Source organism: Leucoraja erinacea, chromosome 18 (assembly GCF_028641065.1).
Source record: "Leucoraja erinacea ecotype New England chromosome 18, Leri_hhj_1, whole genome shotgun sequence".
In the NCBI taxonomy this organism is placed as follows: domain Eukaryota; kingdom Metazoa; phylum Chordata; class Chondrichthyes; order Rajiformes; family Rajidae; genus Leucoraja; species Leucoraja erinaceus.
The window spans coordinates 30,555,805-30,580,100 of record NC_073394.1 but is presented as its reverse complement, the minus strand read 5'-3'; the positions used below and the strand labels follow the sequence as shown (position 1 = coordinate 30,580,100).

The 24,296-nt window shown below is 43.6% G+C and overlaps 1 protein-coding gene across 1 annotated transcript in view; it reads left to right on the top strand.

Annotated features, from left to right (window-relative positions):
* dgkza (diacylglycerol kinase, zeta a) overlaps positions 1–24,296 on the top strand; it is a 263,694-nt gene that overhangs the window by 94,682 nt on the left and 144,716 nt on the right. The window contains exons 14-23 of the mRNA XM_055649718.1: positions 1,203–1,316; positions 2,754–2,894; positions 6,651–6,729; positions 7,587–7,642; positions 9,135–9,197; positions 13,246–13,319; positions 14,775–14,886; positions 15,599–15,798; positions 18,140–18,240; positions 23,697–23,776. Coding sequence (XP_055505693.1) covers positions 1,203–1,316; positions 2,754–2,894; positions 6,651–6,729; positions 7,587–7,642; positions 9,135–9,197; positions 13,246–13,319; positions 14,775–14,886; positions 15,599–15,798; positions 18,140–18,240; positions 23,697–23,776 — 1,020 coding nt within the window. The remainder of the gene's footprint in view (positions 1–1,202; positions 1,317–2,753; positions 2,895–6,650; positions 6,730–7,586; positions 7,643–9,134; positions 9,198–13,245; positions 13,320–14,774; positions 14,887–15,598; positions 15,799–18,139; positions 18,241–23,696; positions 23,777–24,296) is intronic.

Below are 24,296 nucleotides of genomic sequence, written 5' to 3'. Positions count from 1 at the left end.
TGTGAAGGTGGAGTTGCCTAACGTGGACCAGGAAAATTAGATGAGATACAAGTCAGTGGATGAGCAGCGGCAGGTATTCAACCAGCTGGTCTATAACATTCAGGAATTTATCCCACAAAGAGAGAAAGAGATTCCATGAGGAAGAGGCACGATCTGTGGTTAACAAAGGTGGTCAAGGATGCAGCATCTCTGGAGAGAGGCTATGGGTGACGTTTCGGGTTGAACAAATCGAAGTTGAACTGAAGACATTTGTAGGAAGGAACTGCAGATATTGGTTTACATGGAAGATAGACACATAATGCTGGAAGGTTAGAAGGGTCTCGACCCAAAATGTCACCCATTCCTTCTCTCCAGAGATGCTGCCTGTCCCGCTGAGTTACTCCAGAATATCTTCAGTTTAAACCTGCCTCTGCCATTCCTTCCTACACATGAAGTTAAGGTAGGGCATTCCAAGTTGCAAGGGCTGGTGGTAGCGCCAAGGATTGGGAAGCATTTGCGATTCAGCAATGAAAGAACAAAAAGCTCATATGAAGGGAGAAAATTGATTTTAGAGAGAAAAGCTATGTGCAATGTCAAGATATTGCATTTTCATAGACACATAAGTAAGAAGGTAGTCGAAAGTAGGTGTGGACCTTTGGAGAATGAGGCTGGTGAATTAATAATAGGAAACAAAGAAATAGCAGTTATGTTGTCAGTTATTTTTCATCAATCTTCACTATGAAGATCTTTGCCATTATCCCTAATATGAAAGACAGGTTAATTACAAAATACAAGGAGGAACAAGGGATAATGTAATTGAGAATTTTTAAAGCAATTTTCATGCTAGTAATACTAATACAATATTTCATGGTGCTCATTATGTGTAGTATTCGGGTGAATAATGAAATGAAAGATTTATAGCAAGTTTTTGTTGAGCGATACAAAATGGATAACTGTAGAAAATGGACGTTTCTGACATGGATAGTTCTTGAACAGAACCCTTAAGTAACCGTGGAACTTCCTGAATCAGCATTGTCATAGATTACTTCCAATTTATTTTAAAAGGTGCAAATGCTGACTAAATAAATAGAGATTACTATGTTATCGTTTATTGGGGCAGGTTAAAATAATCCATTTGATTTGATTCTGCAAGTTAGGATGAGATGCACAATGTAGATAGCCTGATGAATGATTTGTTTAATCTGAATTCCTTTTTCCTCTAGGTGGGATGGATTCTTTCCATTTTGGATCAATTACAGCTGAACCCTCCGCCTCCTGTAGCAGTACTTCCCCTGGGAACAGGAAATGACCTGGCAAGGACCCTAAATTGGGGCGGGGTAAGTGAGATTAAAGTAGCATGGAGGTTGAATGACCATTTTAGTTAGCCAAATTCTGAAAAACATCTGAATGCTGCTTAGGAATTTCATTCATTTGTCCTGTCAAGGCTTCTGATTTGTTTTTGTTTTTAGTTGGATAAAGTCGCCTGCTTTTGTACATTATCAACATTTAGTTGCCATTCAGGATATGGTGGACTTGTTATCGCTGGAGCTGCTTGATATCTGAAATTCATTTGTTTTTGCACCCATTCACCTCTAAAGGTATAACATGCAATCAGTTCCCAGCAGCTCCAAAGCTTTTGTCAAATGTTAACTGCAAAATCCTAGCCAGGGTCCAATATTGCCACACCACCAGCTATCGGAGTATTGTACCTTGGGGAAGAGAATGCACATGAGAATATTACTAGATGGGATAGCAAGGGGTTCTGATGCTCAGGTCCTTCCTGCTATTTGTGTTGTGCATAGATATGGAGCTGATGAAGAAAGGAAGAAAATAATTTACTTCTGAATGGTTTTCTTGGATAAGATGATTAATGAACCATGTGGTGGCGATTCCCAGCAGAGTGGCACTGTCTAACCATTTTGCAGTCTCTGATGTACTGCTTCATGAAGGTTACTACAGCAGGATATTATACAATCTCGTGGCTAACCAGATAATTTAATAGACACCCAAAGCTATATCATTGCATTGCAGACACTCGTTGCATTTAATGCTTTTGACCAAGGTGGATTTCAGTCAAATATCTCAGATGACAGGGTAAAGTTAATCCAGACCAATTTGTTAAATTTAATTCTTTATTCTGTTATTTCACATCACAGAATTTGGTGCCACTGACCAATTAGTGTTCATTATCAACCACTACCGTTGCCCTCAACTGGGCAGCCTGCCAAGCCATTTCAGAGAGCAATTAGGAGTCAACTACACTGTTACAGTGTGGGTCTCATGGGTCAGGGTAGATGAAGAGATCAGGTTTTCATAGCAAAAGACCATTAGTAAATACGGCTGGGGGTTATGAGTATGTGATAGATTCATGGCGGCTAATATTAACTTTTGGTTCTAGATTAGACAATTGCATGAAGTTACACTCCAGCTGTCAGGGTGGGCTTCATGCACATGTTTCCAGCTCAGCAGTTCTGAAAAGTAATCCACTAACACCTATATCACCCTACCCTTTGCTCTGAGGACCACCTGGTATTGAGCTCTTGGTTTTGAGTTATATGTCGAGATGACCATTGCTGAAGAAGAAAAAAAATCCCTTGGCAACTGGAGATATATATATATATATATATAATTAAGTTCTCCTGTTTAGATCCTGGGTTGCAGTTTAGTGGGCAAGAAGAATTTATTAATACCAAAATCTATTTCTGTCTTGGATAGAAGGTTGCACGGATGAGTGTTTCTTTACACCTCCTAATCTGCTTCTGTCATGGGTTCAGGGATATACAGATGAGCCCGTTTCCAAGATCCTGTCCCATGTGGAAGATGGGAACATCGTGCAGCTGGACCGATGGAATCTGTTTGTGGAAAGAAATGCAGACGCAGTCCCAGATGAGCGAGATGAAACAGCAGCTGAAAGGGTCAGTATGAGAGGGCCCGGCCCTCGAGTGTGTCCCACCGCCACAGGAGTGTTGCCTTCCACATGTGCTCCAGTGATAGTCCCCTGACAATGCTCAGTGAGTGAACTCCAGCCAGCTAACACCTTCCACTGTTAACCATTTGCCACACTAAAATACTTTGCCCTTTTGTCGTTCCTTTTGAGAAGGGCAGTGGCGTTGCGAACAATAGACCCTGATAGCCAATTTTGCACTGGGCCTGTATTCACGACAAGTATTGCGTCTGAGCAGAGGAAACCCACTGGTTCCATCTGTCCTAGGAGCTCGGGTAATGGACTGATCAGCTGGTCAGAAGGGTTGATAAAACATCTTTCACAAACTGAGCCAAATAGAATGCTAATGCACCCCTTGGTAATGGTGGAAGAAAACTCTAAATAATGTGCACAAAAACTTCTTAGTAAGTGAGTGGACATTGCAGACTTATCAAAACCGACTGGGACCAGGATGGGGGTTGGCTCCCATCTGCCCAAGTAGACGTGCTATGGCATGGGATTAGGGAGGAGGGCTATGAGGCTCTCCGGGTCAGTGGGAGTCAGTGAGAAATGGATCAGGAGTAGCATCTGGTGATCACGTCAGGAACCAGTATCGATTGGGACCGGCATTTCCACTGGGAAGATTTCAGGTTGGATGGACTAGAGTGGTGGGATGAGGGTGGGAGTTGCCAGAAACATGGAAAAGCAAAGCAGGCCATTTCACCTTCCTCAGCTGCAACTGTTTTTGCAATCATCCAAATTCAGCTCTGCTCCTTCTTTCTCTCTGTTTCCATAATCTCCTTAAGCTTTGGAACTATATTTAACCCCTCTTTGAATAAATGTCATGGCTTGATCCCAACTACTTTGTGTGAAAGAGAATTCATTCCACAGGTTCGCAGCTCTTTGGTGAAAACATTTTTTCCTCATCTCAGGACTTACCACAGAAAATAGACACAAAATGCTGGAGTAACTCAGCGGGACATCATGGGTGACGTTTTGGGTCGAGGCCCCTCTTCACACATTCCTTCTATCCAGAGATGCTGCCTGTCCCGCTGAGTTACTCCAGCATTTTGTGTCTATCTTTGGTGTAAACCAGCAACTGCAGTTCCATCCTGCACTCAACTTCACCACTAATTTCCATCCTGCACTCAAATTCCCTTGGACCATCTCCGACATCTCCCTACCTTTCTACATCTCACCGTCTCCACAGGAAACAGACTATTGACCGACATCTACTACAAACCTACTGACTCCCATAGCTATCTGGACTACACTTCTTCCCACCCTGCTTCCTTTAAAGACTCTATCCCCTACTTCCAATTCCCCCGTCTACGCCGCATCTGCGCCCAGGATGAGGTGTTCCATACCAGGGCATTGGAGATGTCTGCATTCTTTAGGAAACAGGGGTTCCCCTCTTCCATTGTAGATGAGGCTCTCACTAGGGTCTCCTCGATATCGAGCAGCTCACTCCCCTCTTACTCCCATTCCCCCCATTCGTAACAAGGACAGAGTCCCCCCTTGTCCTCACCTTCCACTCCATCAGCCGTCGCATCTAGCATATAATCCTCCAACATTTTCGCCACCTCCAACGGGATCCCACTAGTGGCCACATCTTCCCATCTCCACCCCTTTCTGCTTTCCACAGAGACCGTTCCCTCCGAAATCTCTGGTCAGCTCGTCCCTTCCTACCCTCACCACCCCCTCCCCAGGTACTTTCCTCTGCAACCGCAGGAGATGCAACACCTGTCCCTATACCTCCCCCTTCAACTCCATCCAAGGACCCAAACAGTCTTTTCAGGTGAGGCAGAGGTTCACTTGCACCTCCTCCAACCTCATGTACTGTATTCGCTGCTCCAGGTGTCAACTTCTCTACATCGGCGAGACCAAGCGCAGGCTCGGTGATCGTTTCACTTTACACCTCTGCTCAGTCCAGCTTAACCTACCTGATCTCCCAGTAGCTCATCACTTCAACACCCCCTCCCATTTCCAATCTGACCTTTCTGTCCTGGGCCTCCTCCATTGTCAGAGTGAGGCCCAGCGCAAATTGGAGGAACAGCACCTCATATTTCACTTAATATTTTATATTGCACCCCAGTGGTATGAACATTGACTTCTCTAACTTCAGATAACCCTTGCATTCTCTCTCCATCCCCTTCCCCTTCCCCGTTCTCCCACTTGTCTTACTGTCTCTGACTACATTCTATCTTTGTCCCGCCCCCTTCCCTGACACCAGTCTGAAGAAGGGCCTCAACCCGAAACGTCACCCATTCCTTCTCTCCAGAGATGCTGCCTCACCCGCTGAGTTACTCCAGCATTTTGTGTCTTTCTTCAATTTAAACCAGCATCTGCAGTTCTTTCCTACACATCTGCAGTCCCTTCCTACACAATGACTCATTGTACATCTTTAGGCTGTGACTCCTGGCTTAGAACTTGCCCAATCATCAGGAACAATCTCCCTGTATCTAGTTTGTCTTTTCTCCATTTGAATTTTGTACGTTTTAAAGAGGTCCACTCTCATTCTTCTTAACTCTAACAAATATAAACTCAGAAATCCCAATCTCTCCTCATATGAGGAGACATAAGAGGAGACATTGGGACTGCTGAGTTTATATTTGCTATAGTTTAGAAGGACGAGGTAACAATATTATCTAATTGAATATTAAGCAATATTATCAGATCAACGTAGGTTTGAGTAGAGCTTGTGTCTGTTTTTAGCTTGTTTCTGCCTCATGTGGCATGTCCAGTTTCAACTCTGTTGTTTCAGTCCTCTGCTGTACCACATGTTCTCTCTGACACCACTCCACAATGGCCCTACTCATTTCTTGTTACTGTGGTAACCCTCACATTTTGGATATTTGCACATCCTTGCTCTAGTCGACAGATCCCTTTGCTCATCCGCCTTTGCTCTGTTTGTGGTCCTTCTCTACCCAGGGAGTTGTCATCACCCACTTCCCCTTTCACTGGCATGCAACCCTTTGATGGGCCCTTCTCACCTAGTACTGGTCAGTGGCTAATAATCGCACCTCTGCAGAGCTCTTTGTTATTTTAAAGACTTTAAACGGGGTTCCTCTGCGTTATTTTTTTTATTGAGAAAAGAGCCATCCTGTTCAATCTTTCCTAATCATCATAACCCTTCATTATTTTCAAAGTTACTTGCATGTTTTCAAAGTCTTACATGTTCAAGAAGGAACCAGATGCTGGAAAATCGAAGGTAGATAAAATTGCTGGAGAAATCCAGCGGGTGCGGCAGCATCTATGGAGCGAAGGAAATAGGCAACATTTTGGGCCGAAACCCTTCTTCGGTCTGAAGGTGGGTTTCGGCCCAAAACGTTGCCTATTTCCTTCGCTCCATAGATGCTGCCGCACCCGCTAAGTTTCTCCAGCAATTTTGTCTACCTTCAGTCCTATATTGTTTCCTATGATGGAGACGAGAGCTGTACACAGTCCTCTAAAATGGAGAGTGTTATTGGGGATAGGGCACACTCTGCATGTACAGCTTTGTTTTCTGCTCTGGGATGAGCCACCAGGTGAAGGAGCAGGTTACAGTGGGGCATTGGAGAGCCAGTGACCACGGCATCCTGTGCTTAGGTAACTCTTCCAGTGGGCTTCTCACTTTACTAATGACTGGGTCATGCAACATTTATATACGAGCCATCAGTGCTGTTGTAATCCCCCCTCAGGTTATTTTCACTGTCTGTTATTACCCTGCAGTCTTATCACAAAGATCTATTTGACTCTTTCTTCACAGCTACCACTTGATGTCTTCAACAACTACTTCAGCCTTGGCTTTGATGCCCACGTAACTCTCGAGTTTCACGAGTCCAGAGGTATGTTGATGTGAGAAACGTGGATTTTCATTTATTCCCAGAATAGTACCTTGCTCCAAACTATGCTCAATCTCTCAGAGAATCACTTATTGTCACATTGAAAAGGAGGCCCATTACACAATGGTGTTCTGACTTGCATTTTGTGTGCCATCTAGGCTTGGCACAGTTGAAACCCAGTTGAACAGTTGATCAGTATCAAGTACTGTAATTGTACTTCTTTGGAATCCCCATTGCCACCCATTGACTGTATTCCTTCTGTGACCTTCCCCTTCTTCCCCAACTCCATCCACAACAGTATGAATCTACTATTACCACACAGGTTTATGATGACATGATGCTTTCTCAAGCACAATTGCTGACATTGGCTGCTTGTTGTTGTTGTTGACTGTTATTTTAGTTTGTGAATGACCAGTGTTTCTGCTCACACTCTTACTCACATACAGTCACTCACTCACTCCCTCATTCACACTCGCACTCACTCCCTCACATATCCACTCGTTCACTCACATACACAAGCACACTCACGCAAGATAACATGTCGCTTATTTAATGTCAAGTTTATTGTGTTAATTTTCCTTTGTTAAACCAGACAGTAGTGATTTTATGGATTAAACACAGGTTTTCCCGTGATGGAGGGTTTGGCTAGATGTCAGCTTAAAAAGATTTAGAAAGTTTCAATGCAAAATCGGTTCTGGCTCTCTGGCTTTTAAAAGGGCAATATTTATTTTTAGCCAGAATTACCGATTGATGGTTGTAAATGGGGAATGGTGGACGTGCTCAATGCGGAGTGACAGGCTGAGTGATTTGTATTTCATTATTATAGTAAGCTGTCACTAACACTTACATTCCTGTTTCAGAGGCTAAACCAGAGAAATTTAGCAGTCGATTTTGGAATAAAGTGTTCTACGCTGGGGTAAGTGGCATGAAGTTTAGGCCACCAACTGTTGAATTTGCAGTGTTAACCAAACATTTCCATGTGCTTTTCATTGTGGCTCCTCTCGGTAATATTGCCCAGGGAACTATCAGCACTGACAGAAGCAGCATTTGAGTCCAAAGAGCATTTGGTTGGAGAAGAACAGCAAAGGTGGTTAGAAGCACGAAAAATGGGAAGGGATGACGTGGCTTTGAATTAATAGCAAATAATTTGTGGGAGATTCAGTGCACAATAATGGCCTCCCTGTTGAGTGTGTCGATGTGTTCAATGGCATTGAAATGTGCCCAGATTTTTTGAGATGTCGGGTCCAGAGAATTGGCATAGGGTCTCTGAAGAGCAGGGCTAAAGGTAGGAGCCAGTAAAGATGTTGTGCCATTCGGGACCACTGTAATAAATCTCTTGGCAACGGAGATTGTGTTAGTTTGGTGCAAACACAGGAACTGCAGATGCTGATTTACACAAAAAAGACACAAAGTCCTTGAGTAACTCAGGGAGTCTGAAGAAGAGTCCCAACCTGAAACGTCACCTGTCCATGTTCCTAAGAGATGCTGCATGACCAGCTGAGTTACTCCAGTGCTTTGAGTCTTTTGTTTGTGTTTATTTGGACCTGGAGTGAGCTGTTTGCCCAGGAATGTGTATGATCTTGAGGGAAGAGAAAATTCCTTTTAAAAGTTAATAAGCTCTGTAAAGCTTTAAGCCCCTGTCCCACTTACGTTTCCTTGGCACGCTAATTACGCGACCTCGTGGTCGCGTTGATGCGGGACGGCCTCGCGCAACTTCATGCGCCCACACAGCCGTCTGGAGCTCGTGACGTCATTTGAAGATGGACTCAAAATGCTGGGGTAACTCAGCGGGACCGGCAGTATCTCTGGAGAGAAGGAATGAGTGCTGTTTCGGGTCTAGACTCTTCTTCAGTCTGAAAGAAGGGTCTTGACCCAAAACGTCATCCATTCCTTCCCTCCAGAGATGCTGCCGGTCCCGCTGAGTTACTCCAGCATTTTGTGTCTATCCTCAATTTTCTTGGCCCCGCTCTGGGAGTAGAATTGGGGGCGGATCCGGACTGCAACAGCCGTGAGCCCCAAGGAGAGTTCACAGATCGTTTGCCTGCTTCTGCTGCTGTTGGAGGTGAGATGTTGCTTTGCGCCAGCGTCTTGGGGCTGTCCCACTTTGGCCGTCAGTTATGCGACAGGCCGGTGGCGCGCAAATATTTTGTTCGCAACAACATTTCGAAGCGCCACGCGATTCCGCGCACAACTCCATACCCCTCCGCGCTTCTTAGTGGGACCTGCCCCGCGCGGCCACACGATGCCCGTGCGCCTCAACGCGACGACGAGGTCACGTAATTTGCATGCTAAGGACACGTACGTGGGACAGGGCCTTTACTCTTCATTATGTATTTGAAACGTTACTGCTATTTTCTCGTGCAGTGTTGGTTACCTATATAACTGTGTCACCCTCTCCTGTTATCTAGACAGCAGTTTCGGATTTCTTAACGGGAAGTTCTAAAGATTTAGCCAAGCACATCAAAGTGGTGGTAAGTGTAAAGATTTCCCCTGGAAAACACAAGGCTATGAGCGATGTTCTAACACATTCTGTTTAGAACACTCTGAGTACTTATATACTGAGTCCAGTAGTCTGCAAGGATCTCTGCCCATCCCCAGCGGGGGATTATTCGACCTCTCTGTGATCTCTCTCTGTGATCTGCAAGAATCTTGTCATATCTCCAATAATATGAGGATCCATGTCGCATTCCCAGCAAACCGTGAGGATTCATACCGTGGCCAGAGAGCCTCCCATGATGCGCAACTCTGTAAATATATGCATAGAAGTAGGATCTTCATCCCCTTGAGCCGGTTCTGCCATTTAATGGCTAGTACAGTTCGTCCTGCTGTAATGTATGTTTCCATATCAAAAGTTGCATAGAAAGTGAGTGATGTTTTCGGAATATTATTGCCATTACATGGGCTGAATTAGTTTTAATGTAATTTTGATCGGGAACTAGAGAACCACTTACCAAGCACAAAAAGAAATAGCTGTGATTGATTGAAACAGCACGTAAACAAAGCATCAGTTTCCATGTTTTCATTCCCTGCAGTAATCAAATTGTCAAGCAATCACTTCTATTGACATGTGTGCAACAATACTCCATTAAACCCTGTAACATACAGCGCTTAGTATTTTTTAGCCTGCAGTGACGAAACTTATTGCTATTGTAAAGATGAGACACAAGAAACTGCAGATGCTGAAATCTTGAGAAAAGCAAAGTACTGGAGGAAATCAGACAGCCAGGCAGCGTCTATGGAAGGAAAGGACAGGCGATTTTTCAGGTTGGGGCTCCACTTCAGCCTGATTGGAGTAGGGGGAGAAAGCTGGAAAAGAGAGGTGAGGTTGGACAAGGCCTGGAAAATGATCGGTGGATTCATGTGAGCTTGGGGTGTGATTGGCAATTGGATGGAGTAAGTGGCAAAGGCTAAAAGTGAAAAGGAGACAAAAGATTGTCAGATAGGAGAGAAGAGGAGTGAAATATAAAGCCAGGTGGAGGGAGATGGGTGGAAGGAGATGGGGGAGGGGTGAAAAAAGGGAAATGGGAGAGTCATGATGTATATCTTGCCATTATTAGACACTGCTTCAAAATGCATCATCTCTGAGCTAAATTTCATCTGCCATTGATATGTTCAATTTACCATCTGATCATTATCATCATATGGATCAGCTATTGAATCCAATTCTCTCTGCAACCTTTTAGAGAGATAAGATTTAGAGGGATATGGGCCAAACTAGGCAGGTGCGACTAGTGTATATAGGGCATGATGGTTGGCGTGGGTAAATTGACCCATAGGGCATGTTTCCACATTGTATGACTGTATGACTCTAACCTTCTGTTTTCCACGGTAGACAAAAATGCTGGAGAAACTAAGCGGGTGAGGCAGCTTCTATGGAGCGAAGGAATAGGTGACGTTTCGGGTAAAAACCCTTCTTCAGACTGATGTGGATGGGGTGGGGGGGGGCGGGAAGAAGAAAGGAAGAGGCAGAGACAGTGGGCTGTGGGAGAGCTGGGAAGGGGAGGGGAAACAGGGAGAAAGCAAGGACTACCTGAAATTGGAGAAGTCAATGTTCATACTGCTGGCGTGTAAACTACCCAAGCGAAATATGAGGTGCTGCTCCTCCAATTTATGGTGGGCCTCACTCTGGCCATGGAGGAGGCCCAGACCAGAAAGGTTGGATTGGGAATGGGAGGGGGAGTTGAAATGCTGAGCCACCGGGAGATCATGTTGGTTATTGCGAACCGAGCGGAGGTGTTGGGCGAAGCTGACATCTAGAGCAGCAGATGCAATAGATGAGGTTGGAGGAGGGTGCAAGTGAACCTCTGTCGCACCTCGAAAGACTGCATGGGCCCTTGGATGGAGTCAAGGGGGGAGGCAAAGTGACAAGTGTAGCGGTTGCAAGGGAAAGTGCCAGGAGAGGGGGTGGTTTGGGTGGGAATGGACGAATTGACCAGGGAGTTATGGGGGGAGCGGTCTCTGCGGAAAGCCGAAAGGGGAGGAGATGGGAAGATGTGGCCAGTGGTGGGATCCCGTTGGAGGTGGCAAAAACGTCGGAGAATTATTTGTATGACGGCTGGTAGGGTGAAAGGTGAGGACTGCCCTTGTTACGAGTGGGGGGATGGGGAGTGAGAGCAGAGTTACGGGGTATAGAAGAGACCCTGGTGAGAGCCTCATCTATAGTGGAAGAGGGGAACCCCCGTTCTCTAAAGAATGAGGACATCTCCGATGCCCTGGTTTGGAACACCTCATCCTTGGTGCAGATGCGGCGTAGACGGAGGAATTGGGAGTTGGGGATGGAGTCCTTACAGGAAGCAGGGTGGGAAGAAGTGTAGTCCAGATAGCCATAGAAGTCAGTGGGTTTATAGTAGATGTCGGTCAGTAGTCTATCACCTGCAATGGAGATAGTGAGGTCTAGAAATGGTAGGGAAATGTCAGAAATGGTCCAGGTGTATTTGAGTGCCGGATGGAAGTTAGTGGTGAAATAGACGAAGTCAGTGAGTTCTGTATGGGTGCACGAGGTAGCATCAATACAGTCGTCAATGTAGCGGAGGTAGAGTTCTGGGATAGGGCCACGGTACGCCTCGAACAAGGATTGTTTGACGTACCCTACAAAGAGGCAGGCATAGCTGGGGCCCAGGTGCATGCCCATAGCTACGCCTAGTATTTGGAGGAAATGGGAGGTCAAACGAAAAGTTGTTAAGGGTAAGGACCAGCTCGGCTAGGCGGAGGAGAGTATCAGTAGACGGGGATTGGTTGGTTCTGCGGTCGAGGAAGAAACGGGAGGGCTTTAAGACCCTCCTGGTGGGGAATGGAGGTGTAGCGTGACTGGACATCCATGGTGAAGATGAGGAAATGGGGGCCTAGAAAACGGAAGTCCTGGAGGAGACGAAGAGCGTGTGAGGTGTCTTGAACATAGGTAGGGAGGGATTTAACCAAGGGGGATGGGATGGAGTCGAGGTTTGCGGAAATAAGTTCGGTGGGGCACTATATATTTTCCACTATATATTACGAGGATGGAAAATGGAAGCAGGAGCAGACCAAAAGACCATATCAGTCTACTGCAGATTTCATGGTTGATCCTGAGCCTCATTCTCATTTCTGCTCATTCCTCTATTCATGTGATTCTCGAAGTGACAAAAATTCCACTGAAGTCAGCCTAGAGCATACTCAACGTACTGTGTATTTACTGCCCGATGTAAAGTGCTGATGACATAAAATGCTCAGCATAAGGAATCTTCTCATCTTGTTCATAAATAGTTGACCTCTAATCCTCAGCATTATGAGCAAACAAATGGGCCATTCTTGAGGCCCTAAAATATGTTGTGAATGTGAAAAGCAAAGATCTTGGTACAGATCCCTTGGGAAGCAACTCTGGACTCATTCTATGGAAAGATGGCTGAGGGAGGCCCAGGACATGTAGTTCGGTATTCAGGGCTACAACTGCTACAGGAAGCATAGAGGTGAAGGTATGAGAGGAGGGGCAGTTAGTATTTGATGAGGGAGAACATTACTCCGATACTTCGAAGGATGTGTAGATTGATCGGGGCTGCTCGAGGTTGACATTAAAATGCTGTACTGAAGTGTTTTAAAACAGGTGGGGTTTTTTTTAAGTTGTGATCAAATTATGTTTTATTCATAGTTGTGGTGTAAACATTACCTGTAACAGCACTAACTAACAATAAAATATGACTTGCCGTTGATTTGATTTGATTTGATTCAACTTTATTGTCATTGTGCAGAGTACAAGTACTGAGACAACAAAATGCTTTTTTCACCATACAACCATATGAATTAAAAAAAATATTTAAAATTAAAATTAATTAAGAACACAAAACACGATAGTTTAAGTGGTTGGTGGAAATAATTTAAAAAAATTTGGCATGACCGCTTGCCTTTAGTGACTTCTCTCTCTGGATCATTAAATATTCCTAATTGAAATATCTGTAGTGGACCAGCTAGATTCATCGCACTTGAAATGTTGTCGGTTTTTAAACTGGTTCATAGACATTGCCTTTCTCTGTTCTGTGTTCTAATCAGTGTGATGGATCGGATCTGACATCAAAGATTCAAGACTTAAAACTACAGTGCATTGTCTTCCTGAACATTCCAAGGTAAGGTGCCTCTTGGAACCTAATTGCCACTGCATTACCCGGCCAGTCATTCTGTAATGTTAGCGAATCAGAGGATGATTAAGGGCCTGTCCCACTTTGGTGACTCTTTAGGCGACTGCCAAGGAATAGTTTTAATAGAATTCACCTACGACAGCACCTAAGACTGTACCTACGACAGCACCTATGACAGCACAAATTGTCGCCACTGTCACCGAAAATGTTTTAACATGTTGAAAATTTTGTGGCAGTCGCCTGTAGTCGCCCAAAAAATCGGCTATGTGGGACAGGCCCATTAGCTATTTCATCCCCGGTTTGGAAAGTTTATTTTTCTATTCTCCCATTCTGAGCATTGAGCCTCTACCCTAGCCTACATTAACCTACGGCATCACTTCCTGGTTCGGGAGCTGCAAGGCGTACGAACGGCACCAACTTGACAGGATTGTGAAGACCGCCAGCAGGATTATTGGTGCTCCACTCCCTTTCTTGCTGGACATATACAGGAAGAGATGTATCAACAGAGCCATCTCCATCATCAAAGACCCCTACCACCCATCGCATCACATATTCTCCATCCTGCCATCTGGGAAGAGGTACAGGAGCATTAGCTGCAAAACCAGCAGGATGCTCCTCAGCTTCTTCCCGCAGGCTATAAGACTGATAAACGGACTTTGCCCCCTGCCAAAGTATCGCGCACCAACCATCAAACTGGACACACTGCTGCAGCTGTCGATCGGAATGCCTGTTGATGTTTAGTAGAGAGTAGAGTGTTTAATTTAATTTGTTCATGATATATGTATTTTTATTTCTATTTACTTGTTGTTATTTGTACTGCACACTGAATGGACACTGGTTGAGCAACGTTTTTTTGTTTCCTCTGGGTATGTGAGTACTCGGGAAATGACAATAAAGATATATACTGATATGTATATACTGAGCCTGTTCCAGGATAGTTGTACCCAAAGATCTTTGTTTGTATTCGTAGAGTAATGTTTGATATTTTGTATCTTTTTGATAGCCTCAGTTATTAGAAGAGCTGGTTTAGCAGGATAGCAAGCCCAAGGAACTAGGTAGAGAAAACTGAAAACTGGAATAGAAAGTGTATGTGGGTACTTTAAAAAAAAAAAGAAATTAGGCCAAAGAGAGGGCACAAAATACCCCTGCCAGACAAGATTAAGGAAAATCCCAAGAGATTTTACAACTATGTTCAGGCAACATGATATCCAGGGATATCTGGGCATAGAGATGGAGGAAGTAAGTTTAAATGAATACTTCTTATCTGTATTATCCCTGTTTGGACCAAGACTGTGATTGGCTTTGGAGCTGAATAGACTTGATAAAACCTTGTTGCCTCTTGGTGGCTCTGCTGGCACCTTGCTCGTGACTGAAGATAAACCCAAACGTAATGTCATAAATTGTGACATTTGTGTAAAAAGTGCATTTTTTAAATTCCTGCAGGTACTGTGCTGGCACGGTGCCGTGGGGAAATCCCGGTGAACACCATGATTTTGAGCCACAGCGCCATGACGACGGGTGCATTGAGGTGATTGGCTTCACCATGGCATCATTGGTATGTCTCCATTATCTTGGCTCTTTGTTTCTGTCTCTGCTGATTGGAGTTTTGGCCCTTGTTTATGTTAACTGCTTAATAAGTAACACTCAGAAGAGGAAGAGGCTGGTCTTCCATTCAGGTCTTCCTGGTTATTCTGTTAGGTTAGGATTGATCTCACCTCATCTCTACCTGACCAGGCCTCGGGTGCTGTCTGAGTGGAGACATTTTCCTTGTGATCGTGTGGGTTTCCTCCAGGTGCTCCATCTTTCTCCCACATCCCATAGACGTGTGGATTTATCCTCTGTATTAAAAAATATATATACATTGTCCCTAATTTATCAAGAGTAATTGAGAAAGTGGGATAACATAGAACTGGTGTGAAAGGTAATCGATGTCCGGTGGACTGGATGGGCCTAATTCCAAGCTGTATTTACTAAACTAAACAAAACAACGTGTTGCATGTGTTGCTTTAAACTTGGTGCTTTAAACATGACACAGTTATTACTAGTTCTGATTTCCCGAATTGCTTTGATTCTCAGTTCCAGCTAATATTTCTGAGTATATAAATTCTGCTGGACAGTAACCTACTTCTTAGTTTGAAGACAGTGGGTCTCTACCAGAGGCTCTGAAAGTGAATACTGCCTCTGTTAAACAAGAATGAAACTTGATGCTGTCGGTTTCATTTGCCTTTGTGTTGAATTGACTCTTCTCAATCTTTGTGGTATCCAAGGCTGCTCTGCAAGTCGGTGGACACGGAGAACGTCTCCACCAGTGCCGCGAAGTGACGCTAACGACATACAAGCCAATACCAATGCAGGTGGATGGGGAACCTTGCAAGCTTGCACCGTCCATCATTCGGATCTCATTACGGAACCAGGCCAACATGGTCCAGAAGACCAAGAGGAGGACATCTATTCCACTACTCAATGAGTAAGTACTGACAAACAAATTAGAACTTGCATTTAATTTAAAAACCAAAGTGGTTCCAATAGATTGCCATGTGTTGTTTGGAATTCGAACCAGGGAACCCTGTGTTCCAATTTTCGCCTCTTATCGAATCTGAAGGAAGATTGGTGGAATGAGTAAGTATAGTTAATCGATGAAAAAGGATCAGACTTACAGATCCAAAAGGCCTTTACTGAAACTGCAATTATTGTGTAAAGCCATTAATAGAGCAACCAATTTTAAGAACCTCATAGAAGATAGACACAAAATGCTGGAGTAACTCAGCGGGACAGGCAGCATCTCTGGATAGAAGGAATGGGTGATGTTTCAGGTCAAGACCAGACTGAATCAGGAGGGAGATCCAGAGATAAGGGAATGTAAGGTATGAAAATGAGACAAAGGGGATGGAGTTTAAGGAAATTGTAGAATATACCATTGTACTGTTAGCTAGGCAAAGGTAACAACAGAGCAAACAAATGTAAACAAGGTGCAAAGCGATGTAAAAAAAATTCTGATATCCACAAATGTTTATTTAAAGTGTCTAGTTTTGGCATATCTTTTAAGGCATGATGGATAACTTCCTAACCAACATTTTAAGAGCCTGGATTTAATCAGGTAACATTGTTAATGGACGGGAGTTGACAGTAAAGGACTTGGGTTGACTTTGCTCCCCAGGGTATTTGTCATTATGGTCAGAGATAATGTGGCATTCCTTGCTTAGGCTCACCATTCCTCGCATTATTGATTGCTGGGGGGAAAATAGTTGAAAGTATTTTGGAAGGTGAACCATATTGCACCTCTTACTTGTTTTCAACTTAACCAATCTGATGCATACATCGATTAATAAAGTTGTGCTTGTGAATGAAATTTGGTGACAAAAAATGTCAGTTCTTTAGAGTGAAGGTTAATGACCAGTTTTGCTTGAATGGATCAATTGTGTGCTGAAGTTAATAATTAATATTTCTGAATATTTAATGGAGTTAAATTTAAGGTGGCTATTCATCAGGAAATGATTAAGTGCAACGTAAACCATCAAAAATGTATTAGTAAAATGGATTGGATATTAAATGTCAGAGATTGATTGAGATGAATGCTGTTTAATGCTGCAATTCACTCAATGACTGGGCTTGTCACACAGTAAATCCACTGATTTCTCTTACTTCAATGAACTCCAGTCATTTGGTTATATATAATTTCCTTCTTGTCAAACCTTGCAGATTTTGTCAATACCTGTGAGCTTTTCAAAGTAATATTGTCCTTAAAATAGGCTTCCAAGTCTTTCCCTGTGACAATGAAGTTTCTTGCTATTTGTCTCCTTCCTGTAGGAATAAAGGAGTTACTGTATGTATGTTACCTACCAATCCAATGAAACATTTGGAAAATTAAAAACAATGCATTAACCTTCCCTTACGGCTCTTGGATAAGACATTGTCAGGATGTCAATACCACGGCCCTGGTTACGGTAATTTTCCTGAGTTTCTCCCCTCATCCCAATTCATGCGAACTGCATTGGAGGCATTTAATGCAGAAAGTCGTGGCGAAAGGAAAGGTAGCAGGGAAATTGCAAGTATCTGTTATAAGGAACATGATAACAATCCACTTGAAAAATAATAAGATTAAGCAGAGTCAACAAGACGCCAAGAAGGGGAGATCATAGTCGATATCTATCATGTTTTTCAGGGATGCAACAAGCAAGAATAGATAAGGAAGGAAACATTTGCAGTGTCTTTGAATTTTTAAAAAAGGTACCCTTCACAAAGTTCTGAAAGAAAATTCAAGCACCTAGGTGTAGGAAGGAACTGCAGATGCTGGTTTAAATTGAAGATGGACACAAAATGCTCGAGTAAATCAGCTACACAGGCAGCATCTCTGGAGAGAAGGAATTGGTGATGTTTCGGGTCGAGACCCTTCTTCAGACTGATGTCAAGGGAGAGGGAAGTACACAGATAACGAAATGTATAGTTAAGGAATTGTAAGGTGTGAAAACAAGACAATGGGAATGGAGGTCAAGGAAAATGTAGAATAGATCATTGTTACTTGGGGGAAGATTGTTTGGTTTGTCTACGCCAAATTATGGTGTTCCAATGTCATGGTATAATGCATGAATCCTCATGGACATTATAGGGAAAGGAGTTGAATTGACAGATTGTCTCTAAGATATTGAGAAGACATCACAATATTCCGTTGTCCATTCATTTGTCTAAGACAAATATGTTGACAAGCAAACAAGTCAACATTATTTCTAGACTCACTATGTAGTTTGAATTTGGGTCTTTGAATTAAAGATTTCATTATATTCCATTGAAAATGTTTATTTTTGTTTCAGTCAGCAGATGATATCTGAAAGCGTGAAGATATGTGTGAATCGGATCAGCATGCACGACTACGAAGCATTGCATTACGACAAGGAGAAGCTGAAGGAAGCCTGTAAGTCCTTGGATTTCTGGAACAGGGCTTGCTGTCTATTCCTTCCCTGTTTTAAACGATACCTAGAGTGCCTTTTACGACCCAAAGCACTTCACAGATAAGGAAATATTGTCGGCAAGTGTGGCAGCCAGCTTGTGCATAGCAAGGTCCCACCAAAAAACAATGGTCAAATCAAATATTTCTTGTCATGTTTCATGGCCTAAAAATCCATCAGGCGAGAAGGAAATGCTTGGAGAAGGAGAAAGAGGTGCAGCGCACAGGCCTTGAACCTGGTGAGACGCAGGAGGAGCCCGGCCAGGACTCACCCCACAGAGCCCAGTCCCTCCACGCACTAGAGTCTCCCAACCCCAGCAGAGTAGTTATTAAGATGGCTGACCCATGGGCGGTTGCTGCTGGGACGCAAGTCGGGGCCTGATCAACCCCGGCTGGGTCGCCTGGGCGAGGGTGTCTGATGTTGTGAGGCCCGAAACACCCGATGACCCCAGGTCACATCACTGAGGATGCGTCCCAGCGCATCTAGAAGATGTATATATTTTCACACTGAAATTACTTTTACTCAAGGCTAATACTGACTGCACATATTTAATGCATCCATTCAGCCTATATCAGGGTTTACACACCTTGTGTTTGTCCAATTCTTTTGGAATTTACCTGAAGGATCAGTGATGAAGAATTTTTTAAGTATTTCTTAAAAAGGATATGACCACAGTGGTATGCGTACTCTGGATCACTGGAGCAAAAGGGTGTTAACATTTGGCTTGCTCTGGCCCAGTAAGTGCAGTAAACAGCTTGGTGAGATTATCAACACCCACAAGCATCTGATGTAATCAGAAGATGACACAACTTTACTGATGAAGCACAGCAGGATTTTGTATTCATGCCTAGTCTCAGCAAGCAGCCTTTGTTCATTTTGAAAGAAAAATAATGGTCCAGGCAGAATTTTAAAATTGTTCCTTTTTTTTACTTTTGAGGTTCATAGACTTGTGCTCAGCAACCTTGTGGGGAGGAGGTTGTTTAACAGGCAAATGTCAGCAAGCTAAAAAAATAAACAATATATTTTTAAGAGGTTTGCTAAATGACCACCAGGTGACAGCATTGGGTAATACTGAATGTTTGTGACAAGGTCTCGGACTGATCTCACCCTGCAATGTATTTAGAGCTGGGACTGTCCTGTGTTTGTATCCACACCCCTCTGAATTACAAGAGTTGTCCTGTACTTGGAATAGTAGCTACTGTGGTACAGGTACGGTGACGTGTGAAAACTACCCAGTGTAGGAAGGAACTGCACACATGCTGGTTTAAACCGAATATAGACACAAAAAGCTGGAGTAACTCAGCGGGACAGGCAGCATCCCTGGAGAGAAGGAATGGGTGACGCTTTGGGTTGAGACCCTTCTTCAGACTCCAGACTTTAGACTCTAGCATGAAGAAGGGTCTCGACCCGAAACGTCACCCATTCTTTCTCTCCAGGGATGCTGTCTGTCCCGCTGAGTTATTCCAGCTTTTTGTGTCTATCTTAAGTGTGTTACAAGCACGGTTTTGTGTTTGTAACCGCACCCAGAGTATTAAAGACTTGATCCTGTATTTGTAGCCTTACCCAGTGTTTTCCAGACAATGTCTTGTGTTCATAACATTGTCCATTGTTACAGACACTGTGTTTTTTTCATCCACACCTCACTATGGTCCAGTAGGTGTAGTTAACAGCACAGTGAGATGTGTTACAGGCCATGCCTTGTCTTTGCAACCACGTCCAATGCATGACAAAGATTATTCCCTGTATGTTACACATCCAGTTTATTCCAGGCACTGCTCTGCTTGTAACTGCAATTATTATAAAATGCACCATTCTGTGTTCACTACACATCCTGTGCATCACAGGCACTGTCATGTGTTTGTAACCACATCTTCAATCATACTCTATACATGATCACTGTCTTGTGCTTGTAACAGCTCCTTGGCATTGATGTACTGTCTACTGATTGTGCTGAGCCCTGACTATGAGATGTTCTGCTTTGATGAGCTGTTCTGCTTTGTCTGGTGCGGATATAGATATGAGAATTCTGGAAGTGCAACGTTAGTCAGGCTTGGTTATGCACCTGTCAGCAACAACCAGTTGAATTTACAATAGCATAGAGACTGAAGAACCATAAAGAAATACATTAATTTCAACATTGAATACTTAAAGGCTTGGATAGAGTGGATATGGAGAGGATGTTTCCACTAGTGGGAGAGTCTCGGACCAGTGGTCATAATCTAAGAATTAAAGAATGTTCCTTTAAGAAGGAGATGGAGAGGAATTTATTTAGTCAGAGGGTGGTGAATCTGTAGAACTCTTTGCCACAGAAAGCTGTGGAGGTGGAGATAGATAAATTCTTGATTGGTACGGGTGTCAGAGATTATGGGGAAGGCAGGAGAAAGGGGTTAGGAGGGAGAGATAGATTAGCCATGATTGAATGGCGGAGTAGACTTGATGAGCCGAATGGCCTCATTCTGTTCCTATCACTTATGACCTTCATTCAGACTGTCCATTCATTAGCAAAATAATATTGAAAACTCTGTTAAATATATGCTGATTTTTAATTTTTCGAGCAGCGCTGCTGAGCCAGGTTCCACTTTGTTCACAAGGATAAATATAAAACAAAAAGCCACAAATAAATAAGAACTTCTGAGTAGATGAGCTGCTGAAAATGCTGCGATCTGGTCACTATATTGTGGGAATTGTTGCAGAGTACTCACTCCTCTCTAACTCTGAAACTCTTAGTTATCATTGAGATTGTTAAATATTGTTATTTTTAAAGTAGTCATAAATATTCTGGTTTCTGTGAAGTTGTTTGCCCACAGCCTGCAAGAGAGAGTTGAGGAAAGTACAGCGCCATTCGGTACTTACCACATCTGCTGCATGTCTCAGTTAAGGGCTCTGGAATGCCGGAGTTAATAAGCCTGAGATTGTCATAAGCACTAAGCTGCCACACCAGGATCAACTCCTTTGATCTGAAAGCTTTAGGGCAGACCTGGTCAGCTGTATTTATGGGTCAATAATAAAAAAAATACCACTGCAGCCAGTCTGACTGAACTTTTGTCAAGAGCAGAGAGGAGATGTTTGGTTAAGACCAAAATGTGTTTGTGTTGAAAAAGTTGATTTGTGACATGGTTCAGCTCAAGGATTTAGTGGAGCAGGAGCTGTGTGTTTATGTTGTTACCGAGGGGTAATTTACTCCACTTTGGCCTTTACTGCTGTGTCCTTTGTGACTGGATTCCTTATCCGCATGATGGAGGAGGGGAGGTTTGCAGACATACTTGTCAGCATATTTGTGAAATAGGTTGAAATCAAATAACGTTTCTGGCATGCAAGTTGTACTTGAATCCAAGTCGCAATCCTTTGCATTGGTCATAAATCATCTAATTACACAATCAAGCCCCTGGTTATAGTTTTCTCTGCATTCGATATAAATGAAAAATCAAATTTCACATATGAGAAAACGTACTAACGGCATTTTCTCTTGCACATTGGTTCCATTTTAGCTTTCTGCCACCAACGCCCACCCCCACCCCCAACCAAGTTCTAAAATGAGGGCCAGATTGTGTGCAAATAACAAAAAGCTGCAAATCACTTATAAAAGGCAGAGCTAGTTGAAATCCTCTGTTCGAAGAGGTTTGAGGACTTGTTTTGTGTGATTCATAATGGGAGTAGATTCTGATATTGGCACAACTGCTGTAAAATAATCCAAGGACTCATCTTTCACAAAATTGCTCCCATTATTCACGCAGACAAATTTGATGATAGTGGAAAAAATTATATATGTAATATTACAGTACAGCATATTGGTTAAGCATATTTTGTTTTTCACCTTGGTGTGAGACAGTGGCTGAAGTTGCTGTCCTGGGAGGTGCAGTAGTGTCATACTTCACCCTGGCATGGGGTAAAATATTTCCTATCCTACTCTGGTGGACACAGCATTTGATACTTGCCCTGGTCAAGTATGAAATATAGACTGGTTCATCTTGATGACAGTGCCCGCTGGTGAAGTGCAACCTGCACTGGCGATGGGCAGTATTTGAGCTGGTTTTGTGAGGGACAGTCTGTTGACATTCTGCATTTGGGGATGGCCAGTCTGACAATACCCCATGTTGGTTTATTTGCATTGGCTGAGCATAAGTACTGCTGTCCTGCAATTGAACAGTAGGCTCTTTCTTCATTTGCTCCCTGACAACCTTCGATAGCTAGCCATCACCTGGCCCAACAAGCTGCTGGAGAGCCACCAGAGCAACTTGGGTGGTGTGGTATCTGGAATAATGTTGACAGCTGTCTGAGCTTGGATGGTGTATATCACAGCTTCCAGAGCAGCATTGATATATTAGTGGCTTCCCCCTGTTCACTGTGCAAACCCGAGCCTTGCTGTCGGATGCTGAACCACGGCTAGGTCTGGACACGTCGATATGTAACCGACAGCCACTTCCACTTCCACATTGGAAGGTCTGTGTTCCAGGGTCTGTGGGGCACTGATGCCTGTTTGCCCATTGGTCACGCATTAACAGGCAGCAGTGACCGTTGTGGGCGCTATTCCAGCTGGAGCTGCCGTTATTGACTCTGCCATTATTGAACATACAAATCGATAAACCATCAGTGGAGCCTGACAATCTTTCTGAGAATCCCAATGCTAAAAATCTCTTCATTGCTAAATGCAATGCGGAATTAAGTAGTTAATTACTTTGTTAATTAATTAAGTAGTAGGCAGCACAGTGGCACAGTAGTAATGATGCTGCTTCACAGTGCCAAAGACTCTGCTTCGACCCTGACTCTAAACTGCCCCTACTGTGCAGGATGCAAAAGTGGGATGACATGAATCTACCTGTGCGGATGATCAATGGTTAGCGTGAACTCGATGGGCCGAAGAGCCTGCTTTCATGCTGTATCCATTAACTAAACTAAATTTAGTAGATGTTAAATATTTGGACCTTGTTATAAAACTTGAAATTGTAGCGATTAATTGTTGAAAAAAAAATAACAACAAGGGAAAATTGTGCCAGGCATTGTTTAGTTGAGAGCACCCACAGATGATGATTGGGTCACGTAGTACCCAAGGACTTTGATCACCACCAGCACGGACTCTTGAGCAGTACTGCTGAAGATGACGTTGTAAACTGAGGTCCCGTGCACTGCTGGGATTGATGCAAAGGAGCAAGTGGCATAATTTTGATGAAAACCGGAGGAGTTCCTGATGTCTCGAATGCTATTTGCCCTTGAGCCAATAAAAGCAAATAATCAACGCGGTTCTGTTTGTGCAGTCTTATCCTGTGAGCTGTTGTATTTCCTACATTGTTATACTTAGTACATTTTGAAAATGCTCATCTGTAAAGTATTTGGTGCAATTTGACTGCAAGTCTTTTTATTGTTAATTGGCTCGACACATTTTGACATGTGCATTGTTTCAAATACTTTTTTTGACCTGTTTCAGCTGTGCCTTTGGGCATCATCGTCATCCCTGGGGATAGTAACCTGGAGATCTGCCGCACTCACATCGAGAGGCTTCAGGAGGTACGTCTTGGGATGGTTGTTTTGCTTTATTGTTTTGGGGAGGGGGTGGTGGGAGGGGTTGATATAACTCACTGTTACACTAACACATAACACATTTCATTATGTTGGAATTCAGTTTGATTTAATGGGGATTTACAGAAAATCTCCAGTGGCAATGGGGAGGTTTACTCTCCACCACCCTTTGTCATGGCTGTTGGTATTGCTGCTGCAATGCTCAAAGTAAGCAGTGCTTTTGAAACCCAGAAACCTGCAGGAAAGTTGGTGGCTGGAAGAGTATCAGTCCCTATTGGAGCACTAGAGTGTTTTAGACAATAGACAATAGGTGCAGGAGTAGGCCACTCGGCCCTTCGAGCCAGCACCGCCATTCAATGTGATCATGGCTGATCATCTCCAATCAGTACCCCGTTCCTGCCTTCTCCCCATATCCACTAACTGTGCTATCTTTAAGAGTCCTATCTAGCTCTCCCTTGAAAGCATCCAGAGAACCGGCCTCCACCGCCCTCTGAGGCAGAGAATTCCA